The 24,653-nt window shown below is 37.7% G+C and overlaps 1 protein-coding gene across 1 annotated transcript; it reads left to right on the forward strand.

Annotated features, from left to right (window-relative positions):
• Nucleotides 1-667: 667 nt before the first annotated feature.
• LOC133520014 (carboxypeptidase E-like) lies at nucleotides 668-24,002 on the forward strand. Its single transcript, XM_061854256.1, has 8 exons — nucleotides 668-1,055; nucleotides 1,132-1,328; nucleotides 1,688-1,843; nucleotides 2,941-3,107; nucleotides 3,231-3,385; nucleotides 18,285-18,545; nucleotides 19,124-19,266; nucleotides 21,505-24,002. Exons 1-8 carry the CDS (start codon nucleotides 836-838, stop codon nucleotides 21,646-21,648), a joined length of 1,443 nt encoding a protein of 480 aa, XP_061710240.1. The 5' UTR covers nucleotides 668-835; the 3' UTR covers nucleotides 21,649-24,002.
• The last annotated feature ends 651 nt before the right edge of the window (nucleotides 24,003-24,653 follow it).

Here is a 24,653-nt window from a genome sequence, read left to right on the forward strand (position 1 = left end):
TCGTCAATTGCGGGCATTTTTCTCTGTCACTCTGATTACGTCTTACGAAGAGTAAAAGAGAAAGATCCCCGCAATTTGCGAATTTCGGTTTTTGCGGTAGGCCCCCTGTACATACGCAATGTGCCAAATTAAAAACACGTTTTAACATTCCTGACAATATACATATACCGAAAATTATTTACGTAATTTAGTCGGGTTATTTGTTGCCCACCATAAGGTCCAGAGGGCCTACCGCGAACCACGTTCGACGTGATGCCTCTCTGTCGCACTTGTAAATTCGTGCGAAATTGTGATAGGGAGGCAACACGTCGAACGTGGTTCGCGGTAGGCCCTCAGAAGCCATACTAAAATGTACAGTGGAAAATTAAAAAAAAAACGAGACTGTGCAAGGACTAAAAATCATAGCGCTTTCTCTGCTACTCCTACTGAAAGTTCCATAAGAGCATCTCGTTCGATCGTCTGCCGGCTCTACTATTTCATCTCTATACTTATTGTACCTCTATGGATTTTTGTGTGTTGTCTAAGTTTGATTACGACCGTTTTAATAATCCCTCGAATAGCTTGGAAATGACAGCCAGCCTGCAGCCAGCACGTGATTGGTTAATCGGCCGTCAAGGGTGATAACGTCATACGTCAGTGATATCGACCAACTTCACTTCATTCATCGTCTCGCTACGTCGTCAGTCAGTTTAGTTTTGGAGTCTTTGTAGGTTGTCGTTCTCTGTGAGCTTGTACGTAGGCGGGAAATCGATCGATACAGCGATATCACTAGGCTGAACGAATAACATGTTGTGCTTTGTTTGAAAATAAAGTAGAATCAACTATAACGATAACAATGGCAAAGTTAATAGTGCTTTGTGTTGCTGTATTTCTAACTGCGAATGCCGAATTTACTTGGAGACATCATAATAATGAAGAGTTGCCGTTAATATTGGAGGAAGTTCATCAAAAATGTCCAAACATATCGAGAGTTTACGCTCTTACCGAGCCGTCGGTACAAAATGTGCCTCTTTACGTGATAGAATTCTCGGATAAACCAGGCATCCATCAGCCTTGTAAGTATTCGAGGGTAGTTTTTTTTTTAAATTGATATCGACTTTTTCTGTAACTTTTGTGAATATTTTCGTGTAGATAAGCCTGAAGTGAAGTATATCGGCAATATCCACGGGAACGAGGTGCTGGGCCGCGAGTTGCTGCTAGGTCTGGCCCATTATTTGTGTGACCAGTACATGAACCGCGATCGTCGGGTCCGAGCGCTCATACACAACACGCGCATCCATCTGATGCCTTCCATGAATCCTGATGGATGGCAGTTGTCAACGGACACAGTAAGTATATTAAATTAATTTGATAATTGCTGAGTGTATTTACTAGTCTGGAAGCATTTGTCATTAATATTAACAAATTTTTATGTAAACAATTCTTTTCATAATTAATTAAGAGATTCAATCAACAATCAATATGTTTTGTTAGAAAGCAATGTCTTAAGGCAAAATAAATATTGTGCTTAAGTTTAATTTTTTTTTAATGTGTATTCTATGATACTTTTTAGCTACTTACATGAACTTGTGATTGAAGTTTATTATAATATAAAAAAAAAACACATTATTCTTACTAGAAATATTCTTTATAAGTTTCCTATCTGTAAGTTATATCACTTTTGTTAGTATAGTATGTTTTATTTTAGGGAACCCAGGATTATCTCATTGGTCGCTACAACAATCACACTGTGGATTTGAACCGGAACTTCCCCGATCTGGACGCCATCACATTTGAGTTTGAGAGACAGGGCATCAACCACAACAACCACTTATTGAGAGATGTGACCCGCCTTGCTGCTCCAGTGAGTTAACCATTTTTTTTCTTCTTCTTATTTTTCCTTGTTGTATCCTCATAACTGAGGGATGTGATGACTGTGGACACTCTTCACCAGTGCTCTCCAAGCCGCTCTATCTTGGGCCCAGTGTATGCTTGCCTGTAATCTCTGTCTGTGTTTATTTTACTTGCAGTGTATGTATGTTTGGGTCAAATCTTTTGAAGAAGCTAGAGCTGTTTCTGCTTGATTTTTCTTAAAAGGCACGTCTACACTGGCTGGTTTGTGCATGAGGAAATTGCCTCGCGCTTATGCTCGCTCTGTGTGGACCCGCCTAAATACGTGTATTATAATATCAGGATGATATGCTCAAATTTATCAAAATAGGCAAATATATAATAGGTATTGAGTTCTCTGAATGATTTGCCGCAGTAACTTAATCTATAATATATAGATAACATCCAAGTTTTTGTAGTAGGTGAATATTTCTCATCCCAAGGTACTTGGATTTGAATTTGAAAGCATATTATGAATATTGTTTAAATATATCCTTACTATATCGGCTTTTATATATAGTACTGTATTGTATTCAAATGTGCTTGCGTGATAAGATAACGCAATAATGAAATTATTGATTTTTTCCCTTTGCGAATTGCAGAGTGATAATGACAGTAGACATGTGCCTTGCCGGATATTAGTGGGCGTGCTAGCATTTCGAAATGAATGTTATATTTTTGATAAATGCTCCTAATAGAATGGGCTTTAAATACATACTCATAGATTTGCACAAAAAATTGTAGTCATTTAATCCGTTTTGCAGGATGTTACCCCAATAGCCTTGAAATATGGTTAATGGCAATATGAATGCCATATGCTTTTGCAGATGGAGCTCTTCTATGGCATCTGGCAATATAATAAAGCTTTGAACATGACGTCAAAGTTTACGCACTTAATATTTAGAATTTAGATTGTTTTACGAAAGTATACTAATAGAGACAGCACACAGGAATTTTGAAGCCCTGAAGTCACGTAGCGGATACCTAGAAGTGGATAAAAGTTTTTACTTTGTAGGCGAACTACCTAGCTTACAGACATTTCGCATCCTACGACTATTTTATTTGTTTTAGCTTGAGCCCGAGACTCGAGCGGTGATGCGATGGATGATGTCCATACCATTCGTACTGAGCGCGGCCATGCACGGCGGGGATCTCGTCGCCAACTACCCGTACGACGAGAGCCGCAGTGGCGCGCCCGTCTCCGAGTACTCGGCCAGCCCCGACGATGATACCTTCAGGTTTGTTGAGTCACGCATTCAACGTTTAAAATAACTGAGCCGATTGATTTTAAAATCAAATTAACCTTTCAACAGATATGAGATCATCTAAGGCCGTCTTGTAACTCAAGCACTTATTTACAGGGAGCTAGCCCTGACGTATGCGATGAATCATGCCGACATGGCGTCCCCGCGCCGCCCGGGCTGCCACGCCACTAGCGCCGACGACTCAGCCACCTACAACTTCGGCAAGCAGGGCGGCGTCACCAACGGCGCTGCTTGGTACAGCCTGAAGGGAGGTACGTTACATGGCGTGTAACACGCCAACTTGGCGTCACCAGGGGCGGATTAAGAAGGCACGGGGCCCTTAGCACAATAGCTCGCGGGGCCCCCTCTTTTGAAAAAAAAAGATTAAGTGCGAGTCGGACTCGCACCCCGTTGATTCAGTACCATCACAACATTTTTACGATGTCTTAATTTTTTTCCACTCGTTCTCGATTGGTTTTTAACATATTATGCAGTGTATTTTTAGGGTTTCGTAGTGACCTAGAAACTCTTATAGTTTGGCCATGTCCGTCTGTCCGAGGGTTTGCTCCGTGATCGTTAGTGCTAGATAGCTGTAATTTGGCATAGATACATAAATTATGCAATGCGACAGAACGGGTAAAATAAAATCTATAAAAAAAATTAGGATATCTCCCATAAACAAAAGGTTTTTTCTTTGAATTATTGCTGATTTGACCCTGTAGTGTGGCGTATGGTTGGATAAGGTCTTTCAAAACGAATAACGGTCTCCAAAAACCTTTTTTTTAATAAAGTTATTATTTTCGGAAATAATCGCTCCGAAAGAAATAAAAAATATTTTCAATGAAAACTATAGCGAAAAAGATCGGTTTCGTCGCTTTTGGGTTATTGCAAAAAATCTTCTCTTCTTACTAAAAAGACGTACAAAGCGCTGCAAAGGTGCCCTTATGCTTGTAATGTAATGTAAATGATACTTACTAATAGCCCCCGTTTAGCCTTTTTTGAGTGAATGGAAACAATAATAAATAATAAATAAAAAGAAAAATTAACGGAGCCCCTACACAAGTTATGTTTTTATGTGTCTGTAGTTCGTGTCATCCACGAAGACGCGCCCCACTCCTCCTCCCAATCGTCTATAGTACCTGCACGTGTGGTGTGCAATCTTTTACTAGTTGACCGAAGCGTAGCGTAGGTCTACGTTTTGACTCGCGCAATCTGCTTTCGTATGTCCGGATGTTCTCCTCTACAGGTCGCAATTCTCAACCGATTCGCGTGAAATTTTGTGACCATATTCTATGATCAAATAGAATTTTTTTGTCGATCCAGTTTTTGAAATTTTTTCAAAATGGCGGAGTCATGGCACGTCGCGCCTAAACAAATAGCCGTATCGATATCATAAGAATTTCCTCCTTGTGAGACATGGTTACAGAGTGATTTGCGAAAAATTCAGATATTTTAGAACGCTGGTTTAGGGGGTATTTAGATATTTAGGTTTTACTCGAGAATATATAGCCTAATTTCACCGTGTCACATATATCCATTCGTGGCTCAATTGGAATACACTAGCTTTACAATCATGAGGTTCCGGGCTCAAATCCCGAACAATGAAATCTTTTTTGTTTTTTTTTGCACTTTAATTTCCTATTTTTTATTGACTAAGCTTTGTAAGAGGGAGAGAGAAGAGGACCCTGGATCTATTCCCTGAATTGTAACTTTTTGTATTTAAATTTCGTATTGTTGATCAAACGAGCACGAAGCGCGAGCAAAGCGTATTCGTTTCAGTTTTATTGTCTGAACTTTTTTTTACAGTTGTTAAAGTTCAAGGAGACGGACAGTTGCCCAGCCGAAAACGGGTTCATGTAAAAAAAAATCTGAGCAGTTTTTGCATTAAGATTAATTTATCAACTTTGGCTTTGCTATAGAGACGTAGTTGTAGATTTGAATATTGATATTATATTAGGACTAGAAGTTTAAATGTAAATGTATGTTATATTGCTTTAATAAAAGAAAATTATATATCATAGCTCAAAGAGGGAAACGGTTTTCTAACATATTTCCTGCGTGCAGTCGCCGCAGAAAGTTTCGGTACGGTTCGTGGCATTCTTTTAGAAAATTTTGGTGCATATAGATTACTAAGAGCCAGCGATGCTTGCTATAATCTTGTCTACAAAAATTCAGGCCACAAATTTGCAGGAACACAGTGTTCCGAAGATTTATTATAAATCTTCTGTTGATATTTTAGTCAAGGTATTCGATGTAGCAAAATGATGTTTTAGCGGATTAAATTGCCAAATCCTATAGAGATAAAACACTACAGAGTGAAGCTCTGGCCCTTCTTCTGTCGACGAAGATGGAGGTGGTTCTACTTTTACCATTCAGAGGATGACCGACTAACTGTTGTCGTTTGGAAACGGGAAAGGGAGTATTTTCCCTTTCCTTCCCATTTTGTAGGCGTTGGCAAAAAGAATTTGAAATGGAGGTGGACTGTCAAACAAAATTTTGTTGCTACAGTAAAATTGCTGCTATATCTTTCGACACATGATAAAAATTGTAGAAAGCCATTTGACTTTCCTTTCCTTGATGATCTTTTTGATCCTTATTCGTTTACTAATATATGATAAAATTGTTAAAGACCTAAAAGTGGCGCCATCTAATAGATAAAAGGCCAAATGTTTGACAGCATCGTTTCAAGCGATGGCACCATAACGTTCTAAAAGTTTTAATCATGTGTCCAAAGATGGCAGTAAATTTACCTTAAGGTGGTTCGACTAGGTTACCCAAAGCTTAAACCTCACTAGATGGCGCCACAATTGCAAATTTTGAGTTTTAATTTTTTTGTGGAGTAGTCTTGGTATTTCTATACTGTAAATTATGTTTAGCGCACTCTTTAAATAAATATTGAACTATTACAACAAACATTGAACACTTCATTGTACAAAAACTACCCCTTAATGTCGACAGAATGTTTCTTGACTCTATTTCTAAGTATCACTCACACATTCAAACAGTCTTACTGGGATCCTTGTAGTAGACAATTTGGCACAGCGTGAGTAGGCTTCAATAGCGTTGCGGTATGTACGTGGAAATACATGCAAGAGGATGTGGGTTCGAGACTCATTAATTATTTTTTGTTATCAGTATTATGAAGTACCTATTATTAATAAATTATTTTATGAGAAATCTGAGCGTTTTCCATAAAAATATTATAAATCTGATTCTCACACATCATGATATTTTTGGGTTCTTCCAACTCAGAATCACTAGCATAATCAATCCTCGTGCTAAAAAAACCCGAAAATTTGTATTGAAATTTTAGTTTTACACTGAAATTTCTTTCACACTAAAATGTGACGTAATGGTATGGATATTTTAGGATATCTTTTTTTAATGCTAGGGTGGAGAAGATTCTAAGTAGAATGAACCTAAGAAAGTCCAAATTTGTAAGTCAGATTTTCCGGTATTTTTTTCAAAAAAAAAGGCTTTTTGTTCTAAAATTAAAGCAATCACTTACTGCCCAGCCTTGAAAAAAGTAGGTACTATTTTACAGTAGAATAAAAAAAAAATTACGATACATTTAATTAAATTACAGTGAGTTACAAAATTGCATGGCCTTCTATTTATAACCATTATAAAAAGAAATGAGATATTTACCATGTTTGTTTATAATATTGATTTCCCGATATTTTGACACAACTAGAAGTTTCACACAATGCCTAGAGATAGAAAATTATTTATTTATTTTATTTATTGTCAATTTCATTCAACGGATCACATCATATCCAATTTATGTGTTTATGTATTGCATTGTTTTCTGCCTAGTAGGTTATTAAATTCTGTTACTGCAATAATCTTTATCTACATAAAATATACAAACGAAAGTTTAATAAAGTATATATTAAAATGAAGTACACAAAATCAGGAATTACATATGACAATATCATTCAAAATCGCCCCCTCTGGCTTTGACACAGGCCCTCAAACGACGAGGCCAGTCATCAATAGCGGCACGCACGATTGTCATGTCTAATTCCGTCACTGTCTTAACTATGGCCCGCTTGAGGGAGTTAAGATTTGTGTGGGGTTTAGCACAGGCTTTCTCCTCAATAACCTGCTATATGGCATAATCCAGGGGGTTAAGGTCCGGGCTGGAGGACGGCCAGTCTTCGTGGGCAATAAAGTCAATTTTGTTCCTTCGAAACATGGCTTGAGTTGTTCTTGCCTTATGTGCAGGAGCTGAGTCCTGTTCAAAGATCCATGGCTGGTTTTGAAATAGGGTGTGGCTTAAGGGCTTCACTATTGGTTCGAGAACGGTTTCCAGTTTCCGGTTTTCACACCTTTTTCACAGAAATGAATCTGTGTTAGCCCTGAGTATGACACACCCAAAATCATGTTTGGCGGGTGCCCACATTTGTGCATCGCAATAGGGTTGTTTCCATCTACAAATCTTAGGGCATAATTGTATCCCAATAAATTCTTTTGGATTATAAGAACATGTTAAACTACTTTTAGGGGACCTGTAATGACCATATTTTTGTAAATATTGAATTTAAAATATCTTTTGGCACACGTCACGTGACCAAACTCGAAACGTCATTGAAGATTCTGATGACGTCACAACTCTCGGATTGACACTGTTGACAGTTAGGCGATTAACAACAAATGACAAATATCAGTTGACAGTTCGTATCTTCTACGTGTGTATGTAGTTATGTGTCAAACCATAAACTGTGACGTCACACAATTTTTGGGCGCGAAAGCATCTGTCAAAATATATTTTGTTAATTTAACATATTTAAAGCCGTTTTTAGTATAAAAGCTGAATTTTAAGGCAACTTTTAGTTAATATAGAAAGTAATACAAGCGTTTCAAAAAATTGGAATACGATTCTCTTTTAGGCCCCAATTCATTATAGATACGACGAGATAAGCGTTATGTGTGGTATATAATTATAGCTCACAAATCCACCACATTATGTCATTTTTTATTTTTTTCGGTAGCATTTGTTTTAACGGAAATAAAGAGGTTGCAAATCGAGTAACAGAACTTCAGAACAGTACCCCTAGTGTAACTTTGATCGACATCATAACGTGACGAACGCGTTTGCGTTAAGTCTCATTTTGTATAGGATTTTGAGGTTCCAAAACGTCCCGCTTGGCGCGCTCTTTCGAAATCCAATACAAAATGAGACTAAACGCAAACGCGTACGTCACGTTTGGAAATCGAATTTTATTACACTAGGGGTACTGATATCATTTGATATTTACCAGTCGCTTTTCGGTGAAGGAAAACATCGTGAGGAAACTGGACTAATCCCAACAAGGCTTAGTTTTACCCTCTGGGTTGGAAGGTCAGATGGCAGTGGCTTTCGTAAAAACTAGTGCCTACGCCAAATCTTGGGATTAGTTGTCAAAGCGGACCCCAAGCTCCATTGAGCCGTGGCAATATGCTGGGACATCGCTAGGAAGAAAGAAAGAACTCGAGTAACAGAACTTAGTAACCAACTAGGTATAATAGTTATGATGTAAATGTCCATATCATGTTGGAGTCATATTATATGTATTAGCCAACTAATTATTCAAGATCAATACACTTAGCTCCCTTAGGTATTCGCCTAAGTACAATCTCGGGCAAAATTGAGTTTTATAAAAGTGAACTAGTTTCTAGGTCATATTTTCTATGAATTGGTCATTTTTGTAGACTCCAATTACAGTTACACTTTTCTTGGTTTTTCGCGGACCAGAATATCGATGATTTTTGTAACTTGATTTAGACGTTGCTATCATTTTCAAACCAAAAACACATAAAATCACAATTCAGAACATGCGGCAGCGTTGTTTTCTATCAAGTACCTCAAGCACCAGGGCGGCTACCGGGAAAATCGAAATTCGTCAATTTCGGGCATTTTTCTCTGTCACTCTAATTACGTTTTAGTGAGAGTAAAACAGAAAGATCCCCGCAATTTGCGAGTTTCGGTTTTCGCGGTAGGCCCCCAGGTCCTGTCAAGTTTCAGCAGTGTTGCCAGGTGAGCGGAAGAGAATTATCGTACTTGAGTGTCAATATTATTGTACCGTTGAAAAAAATATCGTACGCCAATCAAAAAGGCAGCCCCTAAAAATGTCTAGCAAAATAAGCTTAAATTTCGAATTAATAATAAAAAAATACAATTTTCGTCTAAATTGCGCAAAAAATCTGTTCATGTTTGTGTATTTTTGGGATAGACTCAAACGGTATACAGGAAATTGTGACATTTTAAACTTTAAACTTACACCAAGGAGCCGAACACCCAAAAGATACTAATTTTAGCCTATTTCTGAGAGAAAGTGTCATATTTTGCTTCAAATTACTAGACTTTTAAGGTGGCATCATCCAAGGGCTGAAATTATAGTACTTTAGTGTACGAGAATGCTCTTTGGAACATTACGTCATACCGGGGCCCAAATTATCGTACATGTACGACAATTATCGTACGCCTGGTCACACTGAGTGTCAGTGTCGACAGAGTCAGCTAAAAACGCGTCAAACATCGCAACGTCGCGCCGATGGCCGCTCGAGACATGGAGTGGCAACGTCGCAATGTATTTGTACACGACATTTGTCACACACACATGAGTAAAATTTATAAAAATATAACGTTGATTATTGCATGATTTCTGTATGAAACAAAGTGTTTCTATTAATTTAGCGCAAATGAATATTCGAAAGTAGATAGATGCGCAACTATTTATGTAATAATATTGCGTAATTAATTAATAAATAGCGATTGTTTTTTGTATGAAAATCGAACCACCTTAATGAAAATTCCTTTTCCGTGCGGACTCTTTAAATTTTGATATACGAAAAAGTATCTATAAAAAATTAAGAGCAATTAACATTATTTAGAGGTCGCTATAAATGAAACAATACTGCTATACAAAATAGTATGAAAATAAATTGACCCATCAATAATTCTGCTTTGGAAATGTCTTTAAGGGCTCTTTATTCGTTTTATTTATTATTTATAAGTATGCTAAAATGCTAAAATGGCGATCGTTTTTTTTTTGTTTTAGGTAACTTTGCATTTTTTTATTTGTATGAGGATATTGCAAATCACAAAATCATAGCGACCACCTAATCATTCGCAAATGAGTTCATATTTGGCACATAGATTACTGTTCTATAAAAATCCTTTCAACTTTTTTCTACATACAAAGTTGGACCATCCTATTCGATAATTATGTTTTTTTGTCAATTTAGTTTTTATAAATTCTTCTAAACAGCGGAGCCATACATTTATTCAGTTTTAAGGGCTCCTCTACACGATGGCCCAGCGTAGGCCAATCTAAGGGACATAGCTATGCGGTGAAATGAGATAGCAATATCACTTGCTCCCTCTAACGCAGTGGTTCCTAACCTTGTCAGTTCTGCCACCCCTATGACTAACTAGGGAACCCGATTTTACCCCTTCTCCCAGTAAATATCAGTATTCTTTCTTACAGGTCTAATTTCTGTTATATTTAATTGAGCTTATTACCTCCGTAAAAGACCAAATTTACCACTACGGGGGTAATTACCCCCAAGTTAGGAACCGCTGCTCTAACGCATAAATGCATCCCTAGGACTTGCCTACGCTGGGCCATCGTGTAGAGGAGCCATCAGCTATGCTCGCGAGGTCTACAGCTCACAGAGCTACTAGTATAGTAGTTCTATCTATACACATTAATTAGTAGACATAACTACTACATTGCCAAAAAATTGCAGATTTGTACTTCCCCTTCAAACCTGAATTACGAGATTGTGTTTAAAAAAATATTTCTGTCAATTAACTGTATATTTATGGTCTAAATGAACGATTTTAGGAAAAAAAAATTTTTTTTGATTTATATTTTTCTAGATATTTTTGCGTCCATTGTAATGGACAGGAGGACTTAACTGTTGCTTTAATTGTATATATGTATTAGTTTATGTGAGGTTTTTAAGTTGGGCATTAAGGGTACTAAAATAATATGTAACACGTGTTTTTTTAATATTTTTTTATTATTATTTGGTATAAAAAATGAAAAAAAGCAAACTCATTATGTGTTTTGGTGGAATGCTCTAAAACAATTCCTTTCACTTACAAAACACAAATGTATATCGCATTTTAGGCAGTAGACATGTGTTTTGCCTTTACAGCCAGGTTTTTTGCACCTTGTAGCTTCTTTTTTTTGTCGTATTCTGGTAAATGGTCGACAGTGTCGTACTGTATTTCACTAGCTGGCCTAAATTCGATACACCGGCGACTCTTCGGTGTACTAGGTGGTGTATTTATTGGACTGCTGTTTCCAGAACTAGATGGACGTCCTCTTTTTCTTGAAAGAAGTGGTTGTCCCATTTTTATTAGAGCTTCAGCTACTCGTTGTCGGAAATGCAGAAGGTCTAAAATATCTTTGTCTAATATTTTACAAACTTGACAGTCTTCTTTATATTCTAACCAGCTGTTAGTCACCGCCAAGTCAATCGCGTGAAATATCATTCGCAACGTCCATTTTTTAGACCTTATAAAAATGCGGTACAGGCTAAGTAAATGGTCAATTTTATCAACGCCTCCCATACCGTTGTTATATAGTCGTACAAGTTCTGGACGTGGAATTGATATGTACTCTTTCGACACTTTGTTCCATCTTCGCGCCTCATCTTCCTCTCCGATCCCAACAAAATTAGATGCAAGTATTACAGCTTTGTTATCCATCCATTTGAGGACTACCACATCTTTTGAGCTATTGGTAACTTGTTCTGAGTATCCTCTTTCTTTTGTTGCGCCTTCCCTGTCAGTAATGAGGGGTGGGTTTTGAAATCTGTTTTCTATGATCGTTCCTCCTGCATATATTTCTCTTTCACGCAGATCTCTCAGCAAATTGTAGTTAGAAAAATAATTATCAAAGAAAAGGAAATGTCCAGAGCAAGCTATCCGTTGAGAAAGCTGATATACATACGCAGCTGATGCACCGTAACGCAAGACATAATTTTTATCTATATTTGTTGTGGCTCCTTGATAAATAATGAAGTCATAGACCAGCCCGCTCTTGCCACAAAGCATAAAAATTTTGATACCCCATGGCTCTGGTTTTCCTTTGACATATTGTTTGATATTCAGATTCCCTCTAAAGGGAACAATCTGCTCATCAACACTTAGAATTTGTTCCAGTTTCAGCTCTAGGCACCGTTCCCTGATCGAATCGTATAAAGGTCGGAATTTGATTAGTCGGTCACTGTTTCCATTTGGAATAGAACTGTTGTCAATAATATGCAAATTATTTCTCAACTGCATAAAACGGTCCCTGGGCATGTTTTCTAAAAATACTTTCATATCCAAAGTTCTATCCCAATACATTCTAATTCGTGGAAACTTTAGATTTCCCATAATAATATGGAGGGCTAAAAATATTTTGTATTGTACATTGTTTGTAGTTACGGACGTTTTTTGTGTTGGCATATAAATTGGTATTAAAAACTATTTCTTCTAGCTGAGACTCCGGAATATATTTATTGAAGTATTCTATCGGTGCCAATGGTGATTCAATTTCTGATATTGGTGAAGATGACCAGACAAATGCAGGAGTTTCAAATTGAACACGCTTTCTCCATGTGATATCTGGTTTGTTAGTTTTTTTATTAGTTCTATAATTATTTGATCCACTCACTACTGATTCATCCTCCTCTTCGATTTCTTGTTCAACTTCCAAGTTTTCTTCGAGTGGTTGTGGTTCATTTGGGCGTACAATATCACTACCCACACGAGTTGACGTTGATGATGCTGGCTGTATAATTTCATCATCACTTTCTTCGTCGAGGTCTGACAGCGTACCATTTTCTAGAAGATCCAGCAGACTGGCAACGTCTTTGTTTCTTGATAAATCAAGTACTAAAACACAGAAAAAGTAATAATATTCAGTAACATAATATATTACTTGTACACTTTTTTATTTACAGTCGGATCCTAATGTCCATTCCAGTGGACAAACAAAGTTACTCATATTTTGCCAGGAATATTGATAAAAGTTACTTAGATTTTTAGATAAATACAAACATTAACGTCCAACCTACTTGAAAAAAATATGTTATATTCATAAACAATCAATTTGCCAAAGAAAATAATTGAACAAAGTTAGCTTACCCGTACTGCGTCTACTCATGGCTGCCGTCAACATTCGACTTATTGTTTCGATATACCCACATAATTTTTCTTAGAACTTGATGAAGCATAAACAATTCACAATGACTAAAGAGCACGGCTAAATGTTTACATTACCTTTAGAACAACACTGGGTCACATTACAAAAAAATATCAGTAATGTCCATTGATATGGACGCCGGGTCTGAAGGGGATTAGGAAGAGCGGGGCGCGTCTTCGTGGATGACACGAACTATAAGTATATGACGTCATTTAAAATCCAGAGTATTTTCCTTATTTATTAATTTGAAAGAATTCAGTTTTATTTATTTTTTATTTAGATTTTCCGGAATTCAGATTTATTTATTTTTTATTTTATTATTTAGATTTTAAAAGAGCCTAATCTTAATGAAGTTGTGTTATTTTATCATAGTTCCTTTCTTTTATATAGATTTCCTCCTTACCTTCGGTTTTCATCATCAGATCAGGTCAATTTTGCCAAATTTTGACAAATGGTCAAAAAAATAGTTTGCAGATGGTTTGCAGATTATGAAAACAACTTACGAGTATTGCAAGTTAAATAAAAGCATGTAGGGATACTGTTTAACAACATCAATATTATTCAGTTTAATAAAAGCTTGTAAAAATAGGTGAAAAGTGAGTCGGACCTAAGAAGTGGGAACTGATGGCTAAGTGAGCCAAAAAACAAGGACGAAGACTGAGCCCGACGAGCTGAATATCCGGACCACCCGATTTCCTAGCGTTCCCGTGCGAAGCTGAAGGCAAAGCTGCAGGAAAGCAGAGCCTACAATTAAACCAATGCCAGAGTGTGAACGAGGCCGTAGGCCGAGCTCCGTATAAGGGCAGAGGCCCGGAGCGTTCTATCGCGTCGCGCCACCATGCAAAGGCTGAATTGTAAGAGAACAGAGTTTGGAAATGAACCAATGTGATCTCGGATCGCCTGCTGCTCGGCCTTAGTTCTTGCTCGAAAGTGCGACTTGCCGGGATGCTTTGGGTATCGGGCCCTATGTAGGGCTTTACATCCGGCCTATGCGTATGCAAAGCCCTGCATAGGGGCCCGCTGTTTTCTTTTTAAACATTTTGACAATTAGATCATATGTATCAGCTTTGCAGCAACTCGGCATTTTTGGGCGCCCGGCCAGCCGTAGAGGAGCGCGTCCTTTGGCCTACTACGGGCTCAAAGCTGATCATCATTAGGCATTAGCTGTAACTGTAAGGTGCAATTTGTTATTTAAAATAATAATGAATAAATAAATCATCCTTCCTTGCTTTTCACTAATATGTTTTTAAACACAGTATCTTCTTTTGTTCGTTTCCGAGCTCTGCTGTTTCTTGCAGCTTAGGCATGCACAAAAGTTTTGAGACACTCTGCACCTTCGGTTTTATGCTAAACTCTGCTCTTGGTCTTTGCGTAAGCCTAAAAATTCTTTAAAGTTGGTATCCTCATAAAGAAAAATAGACAGGATAATAACAAATAATAATAATTGAACAATATTGTTACTGACTTACGAAAAAAATACATTGTAAGTAAATAAAATGTGGTAGTACAGGATCCGCGGAGTGCGAGTTCTACTTGAACTTGGCCGCTTCCGCGTGCCGAAATCGCATGGTCAGGGTCGGAGCGCGGGGCCCCCCTAGATGCGGGGCCCTTAGCATATGCTTTTTCTGCTGTTCGGTTAATCCGCCACTGGGCGTCACACGGGTAACGCCACAAGTGATGGCTCCACCACCTAGATCTTCGGCAAGCAGGGAGGCGTCACTAACGGAGCGGCGTGCTACAGCCTGATGTGAGGTATGTTACATGATGTATAACACGCCAACATGGCGTCATGGCGTGACGCCTTAAGCGATGACTCCGCCACCTAGTTCGGCAAGCAGGGAGGCGTCACCAACAGTGCGGCGTGGTACAGCCTGAAGGGATGTAGGTTATACATTGGCGCGTAACACGCCAATTTGTCATCACGTGGGTAACGCCACAAGCGATGACTTCCCCTCCTACAACTTCGGCGAGCAGGCCGATCTCACCAACGGCGCGGCGTGGTACGGCCTGAAGAGATACATATACGTTACATGTTGAGTAACATGCCAACTTGGCGTCACGCGGACAACGCCACCAGCGCCAACAATTCCGCCACATACAGTCACCGTCTTAACATCCACTTTTCTATACAGCTACTATGGCGACGTGGGTAATACTAGGTACTTATGTTGGGGACTTACTGTGTCGGTGTAAAGAAGAGTACATTTATTTTAGACTCTTAGTTCAAATGAAGGAAGAAGCGAGGAAACCTTTTCAGATGATCCGACAGTCTTTTAATACTGTTGTTTAATATTGGGTAGGTGAATATCTATTCAAAGCACATTTATCAAACTCATTACTCTGCCATGAGGAATTTTCAATAATGGTTTAAAAAAATTATGAAATATGTATAGTCTTACCAGAATTATTTCTAATACGACTGCCTTGCAATTGTTTCTACCTATATGTATAACAATATTAAATCAAAGTAACAGTTAAATTACATTATCGATATGTTAGGTCTAATTAAAGATAATTAAAGAATTTATTTATTTAAAGAATTTGGCATTACAAGATATGTAGTACATTAATCCCCACACTAGGCTCAGCCTGTAACGTGGGAATCTCAGAGAAGTATCGAAATGGTATATTGGTAAAAGGAAGTATATTTACCATAAATCAACATCTAATGACATTTTTCATGGGTTAATAATTTTAGACCTTTTAAGATTACCTTATCGCAGTTGTTATTAAAAGCATTTCCTTCCTGATGCAAAGATTATCCATAGCCATTCAACGTGACAACGCGGCGAGTGTCATGGGTACTTTTGCGTCGGGGGGGTCGTTGGGTGAATTTTTAGTGTAGGGCGTTATTTAGGTTAGTAGTAAAGACCTAATGTCAGGTACTCTTTAGTAGTTAAATTTCTAGTTTTAGTTTAGTCTCAAGTGTTAGCTTAAAAATTAATGGTTAAATTAATTATTTATATTTTAATTTAATTTTTCTTTAATTGTGTAATTTGTAATTTTAATTGTTCTATGTAATAATATAATAATATTGTTAATTGATATGTGGTGTACAATAAAGAACAATTATTCATATTTTCTATTAAATGATGTTAAAGCATTTTAAACAAAGAGTCGTCAAGTAACATTCACTTGTGCAGTGGATGGTTCTCAAAGAGTCTTGTAGCAGGAAGTATCTCGGTTCTCACATAATAGATTGCTTCACGTGGACACTGACATTTATGTGCTAGCTCACAGACATATCTAAGTACATAGATTTCGCATCCGTCGTGATTTGTCTGAAAACCAATTGCATGACTTACCCCTGGAAGTTATTTATGTCAAGTTACTGCATCTCCAAAGAAAAAAAAACGATGTCTGTCAGATGTTTTTAAATATAGACGATTAAATTGTTTTTCTCCATTATGATAAACTTTCTAATTAAAACAAGGCATTTGATATTACATAGAAAAAAACTTCATTCGAGATTGGGCAAAATCGAATTGAATTCGAGTCAGTCCACTGTACCGATTCTGCAAGCGCCAGTGTGGCAGTGCCACCATAAACGTCAAATTCTTATAAACGATGGCGTCTATGATGGTCCACAGAGTTAGGGCGTTATTCATAAACGCCTGTTAAGTCTAACAAACTCGTGATATTAGTTTGTCTGTGTTTTGTATTTGTTAGAGAGGGACAACATTTAATAAATGTTTGCAAAGATTTATGAATACGGGGATTACGGGGGTTAGTTTCGCAGACGAACTGTGTGTCGAAAATGTCATCGCAAAAATAGAGTTGTTGTCAAGCAGTAGCTAGTTTCCGTGGACTACTCAGATATGTCTGTGATTGCTTTACATGACGACTTGACATTTACGTGCCACCACTCGTTAACCATGAGTAAACTGGTTTAGTGATGCTAATTTGAGAATCATTGTCCGCTATTGTTTTGCAAACACTTTTTTTGATGATAGTTATCTTCAACTCACATATGTGACATTGAATATTGTTCAAGGTTGATGTAAATCTATGAACAACTACGTCACTTTGCTATTGCACGCTTTTAAACAACTTTTTGTAACTAGGTAGGTATACAGTGCGTAGACCGCGCAATTGAATAATCTAAAATTAGCCAACCATTTGTTGTCAATGGATTGGAGGAGTAAAGTACCTACTTTTTATATTAGATTTTTTTCTGTAAAAAGTAACAAATGCATCTTCGGGAAAGGGGCGACATGTACTATTAAAATCCACTTCGCTTTATTTGCTCAAATATTCGTGTTGCGTTAGAATTGATAACGCTCTTGATTTGTTAGAACGAGCAAAGCGAAGCGCAAGGGCACTACCTATTCTCGAAGCGCTTCGTCGTTTTTTTGAACCCTCATAACTTGGGTTTGGATTATACCAGATAAACAAAATTCTCGGGATATAATGTCAATAGTGGACTTAATAAGCATAAACAATTTCAATTATAATTTAGATTTTATTCATATCTATAAAAAAACGATTTCGTCACTGACTCACCTCACTCACTCATTAATGAACATCAAAACCCTTAGGGTACTTCTTGAAGCTGAAATTGGGTATCTAGGATTGTTGGGTATGTCTTGACAGACAGCCAAATGGATGGACGGACAACAAGGTGATCCTATAAACGTTTTGTTTTTCCCTTTTGAGGTAGGGAACCCTAAAAATGACCAGCCTAACGTTATTTTTTTGTATTTTTTCCTTATCTGGTCCGTTAAAGGGTTAAGCTCAAAAAGCAATGAAAATATCGATGCCTAATCTTAACTGCTGTATAGAAGTTGTAGGTATGAATGTAAAAAACGCCGTAAAGTAAGGCATTATCTTGCGTTCTCGAATAATCGCGAACATCATAACATCTCACAAATTAGTATTAAAAAAAATTTAAATAAGGACATTCATAAGGCATTTCAAATTAGCATTTCTATTCAACGACTGCAAAGTAAATAGGTACTTACCTAATCCAATTGAAATATTTCAGGCATGCAAGATTTCAACTACTTGGCAACGAACGCCTTCGAAGTGACTTTGGAGCTCGGTTGCGATAAATATCCTAGTGCGGATAAACTACAGGCCGAATGGGAGCGAAACAGGGAAGCAATGTTGGCTTACTTGTGGAAGGCGCATACGGGAGTGAAGGGTGTGGTGACTGATGACTCTGGCTTTATTCAGAACGCTGTCATCTCCGTGGTGAACATTACTGGACCGATACCGAGGCCTATTCGACATGATGTTACTACTGGTAAGTTTAATCCCATCAATCTTTCTATCTTACGAAAATATTCTAGTACAGTTGCGAAAACAAGTGTTTAGACATAGGTACCTATATATTGCAATGTTATTGAATCGAGCAGAACGTAAATAATCCCATTGAGCCGTCAACTGTAAACTAGGCCAGACAATGCCATGACACAGGCTGCCATCGTACTTATGTAAGCTATTGTCAACCGCTAATCGAGGAGATTGTTCCGACGCTAACTCAATTAACTAGTAACTGACCGCTTCCTACTTTTACGAGGTTTACGTTGCCGCAGGGCCCATAGGGAAGCCGCAGAAGTGAAGAGAGTTAGCTAAATAAAATTAATCAGTCCTGATAGTTTGGTATTTTAAAGTTCAACAGTCATTCTTTATATTTGGGGAAAAAAGGAAAAGATTACATTATTTATTTATGATTTGACTCGTACTCGTATACAATTTGTATAAGATTAACTCTGAATTTCCAAGTTTGATGAGTTTCATAATAATCAAAATCTCAGATAGGAAGTATTTCGCTATGGATCTTCATTATTCTATAATTATAACCAAAAAAATTGTTGCCAGGTGCTTTCGGAGACTACTACCGCCTCCTCACACCTGGCCACTATGAGATAACCGCGAGCCACCCCGGCTACTTCTCCGTGTCGCGAGTGGCGACCGTGCCTCACAACCAGAACCAAGCGCACATTCTGAACTTTAAACTAGAGGTGAGTATTGAGGGTTCCTTTCAGGATTCTGTAAAAGTAAATGTAACAAATACATTTATTTTTAACGGCTTCTTAGCCTAGTCAGTAGTGACCCTGGTTCGAACCCCGGTAAGGGCATTTATTTGTGTGTTTATTTATTACGAATATTTGTTGCCGAGTTATGGATGTGATCTATGTATTTATCTATAGTATAAGTAAGGTAACCAGTAAGTGTGGCATAGGGACGAGTGTTGCTGGCCTTCACATTAGGGCCTATTTTACAAATTGATTAGTGTTTAGTGCGAGTTTATACATTGGCCACTTGCTACTTCTGTTTAGTGGCAAATGTATGAACTCGCAATAAATACTACTGAATGTGTAAACAATAAACAGGCCCAATGTGACGGTCAGCCGCACTTATCCCGAGGCCAAACTTATCTCTATGGAACTTATGTAAAACTTAGTTTGGGGCTATGCGTACAGCGCGCTTTTGGACTAATTTAGACCTCATATGGAGTACTCCTGTCACCTTTGGGCAGCTTGGTCCCTTCGAATCAGTCCAAAAGCGCGCTGTACGGATCGTCGACGATCATAAACTCACACGCGGTATTGAACCTTTAAGTCTAAGGAGGAAGTCTCGTTGTGTGTGTTCTACCGCTTGTACAATGGGCTGTGCTCTGAAAAATTGTTTGACATGATGACATGACATCCTAACACCTTGGGACCTAAATGGTCGAGTACTGTGCGGTTTACGAGGAATTTCCACCCGCGGATGCTCCGGCTGTGGAATGAGCTCCCTTCCTAGGTTTTCCCGAGGGTGTACAGTATGGGGTTCCTCAAAAAAGGACTACAGGTTTTTAAAGGGTCGGCAACGCTCATGTAACAACTCTGGAGTTCCAGGCGTCCATAGGCTGCGGTGACTGTTTACCATCAGGCGGGCCGTATGCTTGTTTGCCACCGTCGTGGTATAAAAAAAAGTTGATCTGTGTAAGATTGTCCCCAATTATTTATTTATTTGCCAAATAAGACACCCTAAGATGCCGAGTTGTACTTATTTTTACTAGTTTCATTTAGTTTCAAATGTTACAAATTATTTACTTTCAGTGGCGTAATCATTTTAATATAATACTTATAATTCAGATAACACAAATTTTGAACAAGATATTATAATTGTATATTCGAACCACAGTTTAATAAACGAACGCACTCAATTAAGAATAACGATCATGATATTGAAGATTTACGCACGAACACCTACCCACACATAACGCCCTAGCTTTTTGACGTAATTGCGTTCGTGTGCGTCACAGAATACCTATAGGTATTTATGGGTACACCCCGTGATCGTTCATGCCTGAACTAACCCTAAATACAATTTATATTGGCGAGCTTTGTGTTAGGCTGATTTCTTTTGGCCAAAAATACAGTGATTTAATGAAGATGTGTGGTAAGCCAGAGCTAAGTGTAAGACAAATTCGTGTTTCGAATTCAGCAGTTGACACTGTACGACTCCGTAAATTTTACGGTTTAAACTACTAGTACTTACTGATTGTCAAAAGTTCTACATTTGACAATTCACTTACCATTAACGTATGGGTATGGCACCGTCACGTGTCAATTGTCAAACTCGGGGTTACGATTTGGGTTCCGTAGCTATAAAGTCAAAAACGTCCGTCTTCCAGTCTGTATGATACAGCTATTTTACTAATTTATTAAACTTTGCACAATTTCACCAATCTATGAATCTTTGCATAGGCTTCAAATACGAGGAAACTGAAATACATGTGTAATACACACAAAAAACTAGGCTAAGTATAAACTTTTAAATAAATAAATATTATACGAGTAGGACATTATTACACAAATTGTCTAAGTCCCACAGTAAGCTCAATAAGGCTTGTGTTGTAGGTACCTAGACAACGATATATATAATATATAATTATAAATACTTAAATACATAGAAAACACCCATGACTCAGAAACAAGTATCCGTTTTTGATGAACATCACACAAATATATGTTCTTACCAGGATTTGAACCCGGGACCATCAGCTTCATAGCCAGGGTCACTATCTAATAGGCCAGACCGGTCGTTTGTTGGACTTTTGTTGTATTTCTTGAGGGTACTTTCAATTAACAATTTAGATGAAAGTATCACACTTCATAGAACAAGTATGACCTACTTTCACAGCATGAGAAATGAAAAATACATACGGTCTTATAAGCGCGGCTAAATATGTTTTGTTCAAATTGCTCCAGCCCACAACCAGCTGGTTCGACGACGAGTTCATGGGCCCGTACCCGCGCGGGCTGCGCGAGGGCCAGCCGCGCATCTACAAGCGCTCGCTCTACGAGAAGGTCGTCCGCTCCGTGCTGCAGCCCGACAAGCATTCCACCAAGTAAACCAACCACAGCACGGTCGCGTTCATACCTACCCCTCATCACAGACAGTACAGTGCCACTAAACAATGGAACGCCGTTCGATTTCAAATCTTACCAGTAGAAGATAAGACATTAAATGGAATAACATTTCAGTTTGAGTTGTGCTACTGTACTTGAAAAGCAACATTGTATTCTTTTAGGTATACTAGTTTCTGTGTGTTCTCTATTTAAGGGATGTATTTTCAGTAGCGGGCAGGGCGGACATGATAGAGATGACGAAATTTTATTATAAAAAATTCGTCAAAGCTAGTTAGAGACAAATGAAGGCACAGTACAAGAAGTGTCTTAGTGTACTGAGATGAAGGGTATAAACGTGATCGTGTTATTCCGGATCTCACTCGCCGCGACAAGGATGGGAGGCAACTTTCAAGGAAAGGGCAATAATAATATATGGTTGGTACATTCTTAATGCAATTTCCTTTCGGCGACATTTATCCGCGCTCATTCTTTTTCAAGTTTTAATGTCAGGGCTAGAGCAGCCTATAATATGTGCATTGTTGCAGCAGAGTAATAATAACGTGCAGAAGTGAAAGAAAAAGTCTTACAGTGAAGTTCCACTAGATAGTGCCACAACTTTATTTATTTTAGGGGTACATTTGCATTGTTTTTTTCTTTAACTTAAAGTTGCTTTTAGTAAATGAAGATATCTTTGCGCATTTATTCGATGCTCTCGTCCTGTGTTTGTCGCAGCGCGAGTTTTGGACATGTTAGAAAACTGATTTTCGCCATTATTATCAAATACATTTTAAAATAACATATTTATCTCTTTCACCAAAAGTCAGTTTGTATTTTGACTAATTTTAACCCTCTCATTGCCAAATATTGTAATGGATTTACATTTCATAACAGGTATTTTATTTTATTTATAAGAATTTTCTGGCATTATGAGGGTTATAATTACTTATTATTTAAAACTTACTTGTATCACAACATTTGATCAGACATAACGTACATAAGTAAGCAAATATTGTATTTATCGTACTACTAAAGTGCCATAAATAGTAGATGATTTGGTTATATTTTAGAGTATATAATACAAACCCTGGCAATGTCACAAAGATTTAGAGCCTACATGGTGTTTAGATGTTTATTGTTGCATGTTACCAGTAGTAAATATTTTCTAGTCCTCAGTAAAGTACCTTCTCCTATGTATAAAGCTCCGTTAGGTTAGTGGATGTAAGAGTTAACCCTTCGAGCACTGTTGTTAGCTTGTTCGATTATTGATACATTATTAAGGCGGGGTATTTTTTGGTGGTATATTCGATGTGATTTTCTATCTAGCAAACTTTATGTAACGTGTAGATAACGGTTTTCGTTAGTTAAAGTTACGAACGAATGATAATACCAAACGTAACATAAAGTTACGAAATACGAAAAACTCGAATATACGAGAGTATAACTTCCCCTGATGCTAAGAGCAAATTCTTATTAAATAGTCCGCCAAGTCGTCTGCCGTTACTATACAAACTGCATGCCTTAAATGTTTGGATCAGGGATGTCACGAATGTCGCATTCGCGAATGCGAATATCCAGGATGCGAATGTCCGAATGCGAATACGAATGTCCAGGATGCGAATGTCCGAATGCGAATACGAATGTTAGGATGTGAAGTTGTTATTATCATTCCTAATTAGAAAATAATCTGTTAGTGCATAAAACATAAATGTACCCTTAGAACGAAATGTTATAGTGTTAAGAAATGCTGTTGACTGGTCAAAATGCATTACGTGAAAACAGTTTTCGCGCACTGCCCATACGCGGGTCGATGAGACAGGACATGGTCTGTGCACATTCGCATTAGCAAAACATTCGCTTCATTTGATGCGAATGCGAATGTCGAGGCGAATGTTTAAAACGATGCGAATATTCGTGACATCTCTAGTTTGGATGTCTGAAATTTTATACGTACTTACGAACACTAGCAATAGGGAACCCGAAAATGACATCTATGCCGATAATAAACTAGAATGACAGCAGTCATCAAGGGGTTAAGTAGTTATTAGTATTTTGTTGAAAATAATGAGATTTGTATAATTATTAATTTTATAACCTTTAAATATTGGCAGCTAAAGTTTTCTAAACTATTTATTTTTAATGTTTTACTTTTTTATATCTATTCTATAATTATTGTGAGATGTATGTACCGTGATATATCTGAACTCGAATCATTCCTCTTAACTCGACCACTTAACCATTCCTCTAAATATAGTTAATTATTGTAATGTAACGTGTAAACTTGTAGGTAATATAATATTTATGTAAAATTCACAAGTGTTTGACACTAAGTAATAAATTAAATATGAGATTTTGTGTGAGCAAGATTATTTTATTTGTATTTCATACCCTACCTTCAGTTATTGGGGAAAAAATATATACAAGGTGTCTAACTACTAAATACATATAATAGTATGTCGTGGTCAGATGTTAGGATGGATCAGTTCATGATGTGGCAATCATTTCATGAAATGATCGGTTGGCCGCATCATGAAAAATTCAAAACTAACCTAACCACATCATGAAGTGATCAATTCTAAAATTACATTTTATGTTATTATTAAAATCTATGATCTGGCCACGACATATACCTATATGAGTGTACAGATTTTTATGAGGTCGGCAACGCGCATGTAACACCTCTGGAGTTGCATGCGTCCATAGGCTACGGTGACTGCTTACCACCAGGCGGGCCGTATGCTTGCTTGCCACCGTCGTGGTATTAAAAAAAAATTTTAAAAACCGGCCGTGCGAGTCGGATTTGCGTTTCAAGGGTCCGTACATTACACAATTTTTAACATTTTTAATATTACAAATGCCCAAATGAGAGGGCCGAAGGCCGAGTTCCGCGTAGGGCCGAAAGCGCGGAGCGTCCGATGGGTGCGCGCTTCCCGCAACTTCCCCAAGTAAATAGCGAAGGCCGTAGAGAGAGCTGCATGAATGTAGTGTTCAAACACGGAACAATCATACAA

This window comes from Cydia pomonella, chromosome 7 (genome assembly GCF_033807575.1).
Source record: "Cydia pomonella isolate Wapato2018A chromosome 7, ilCydPomo1, whole genome shotgun sequence".
Taxonomy (NCBI): Eukaryota; Metazoa; Arthropoda; class Insecta; order Lepidoptera; family Tortricidae; genus Cydia; species Cydia pomonella.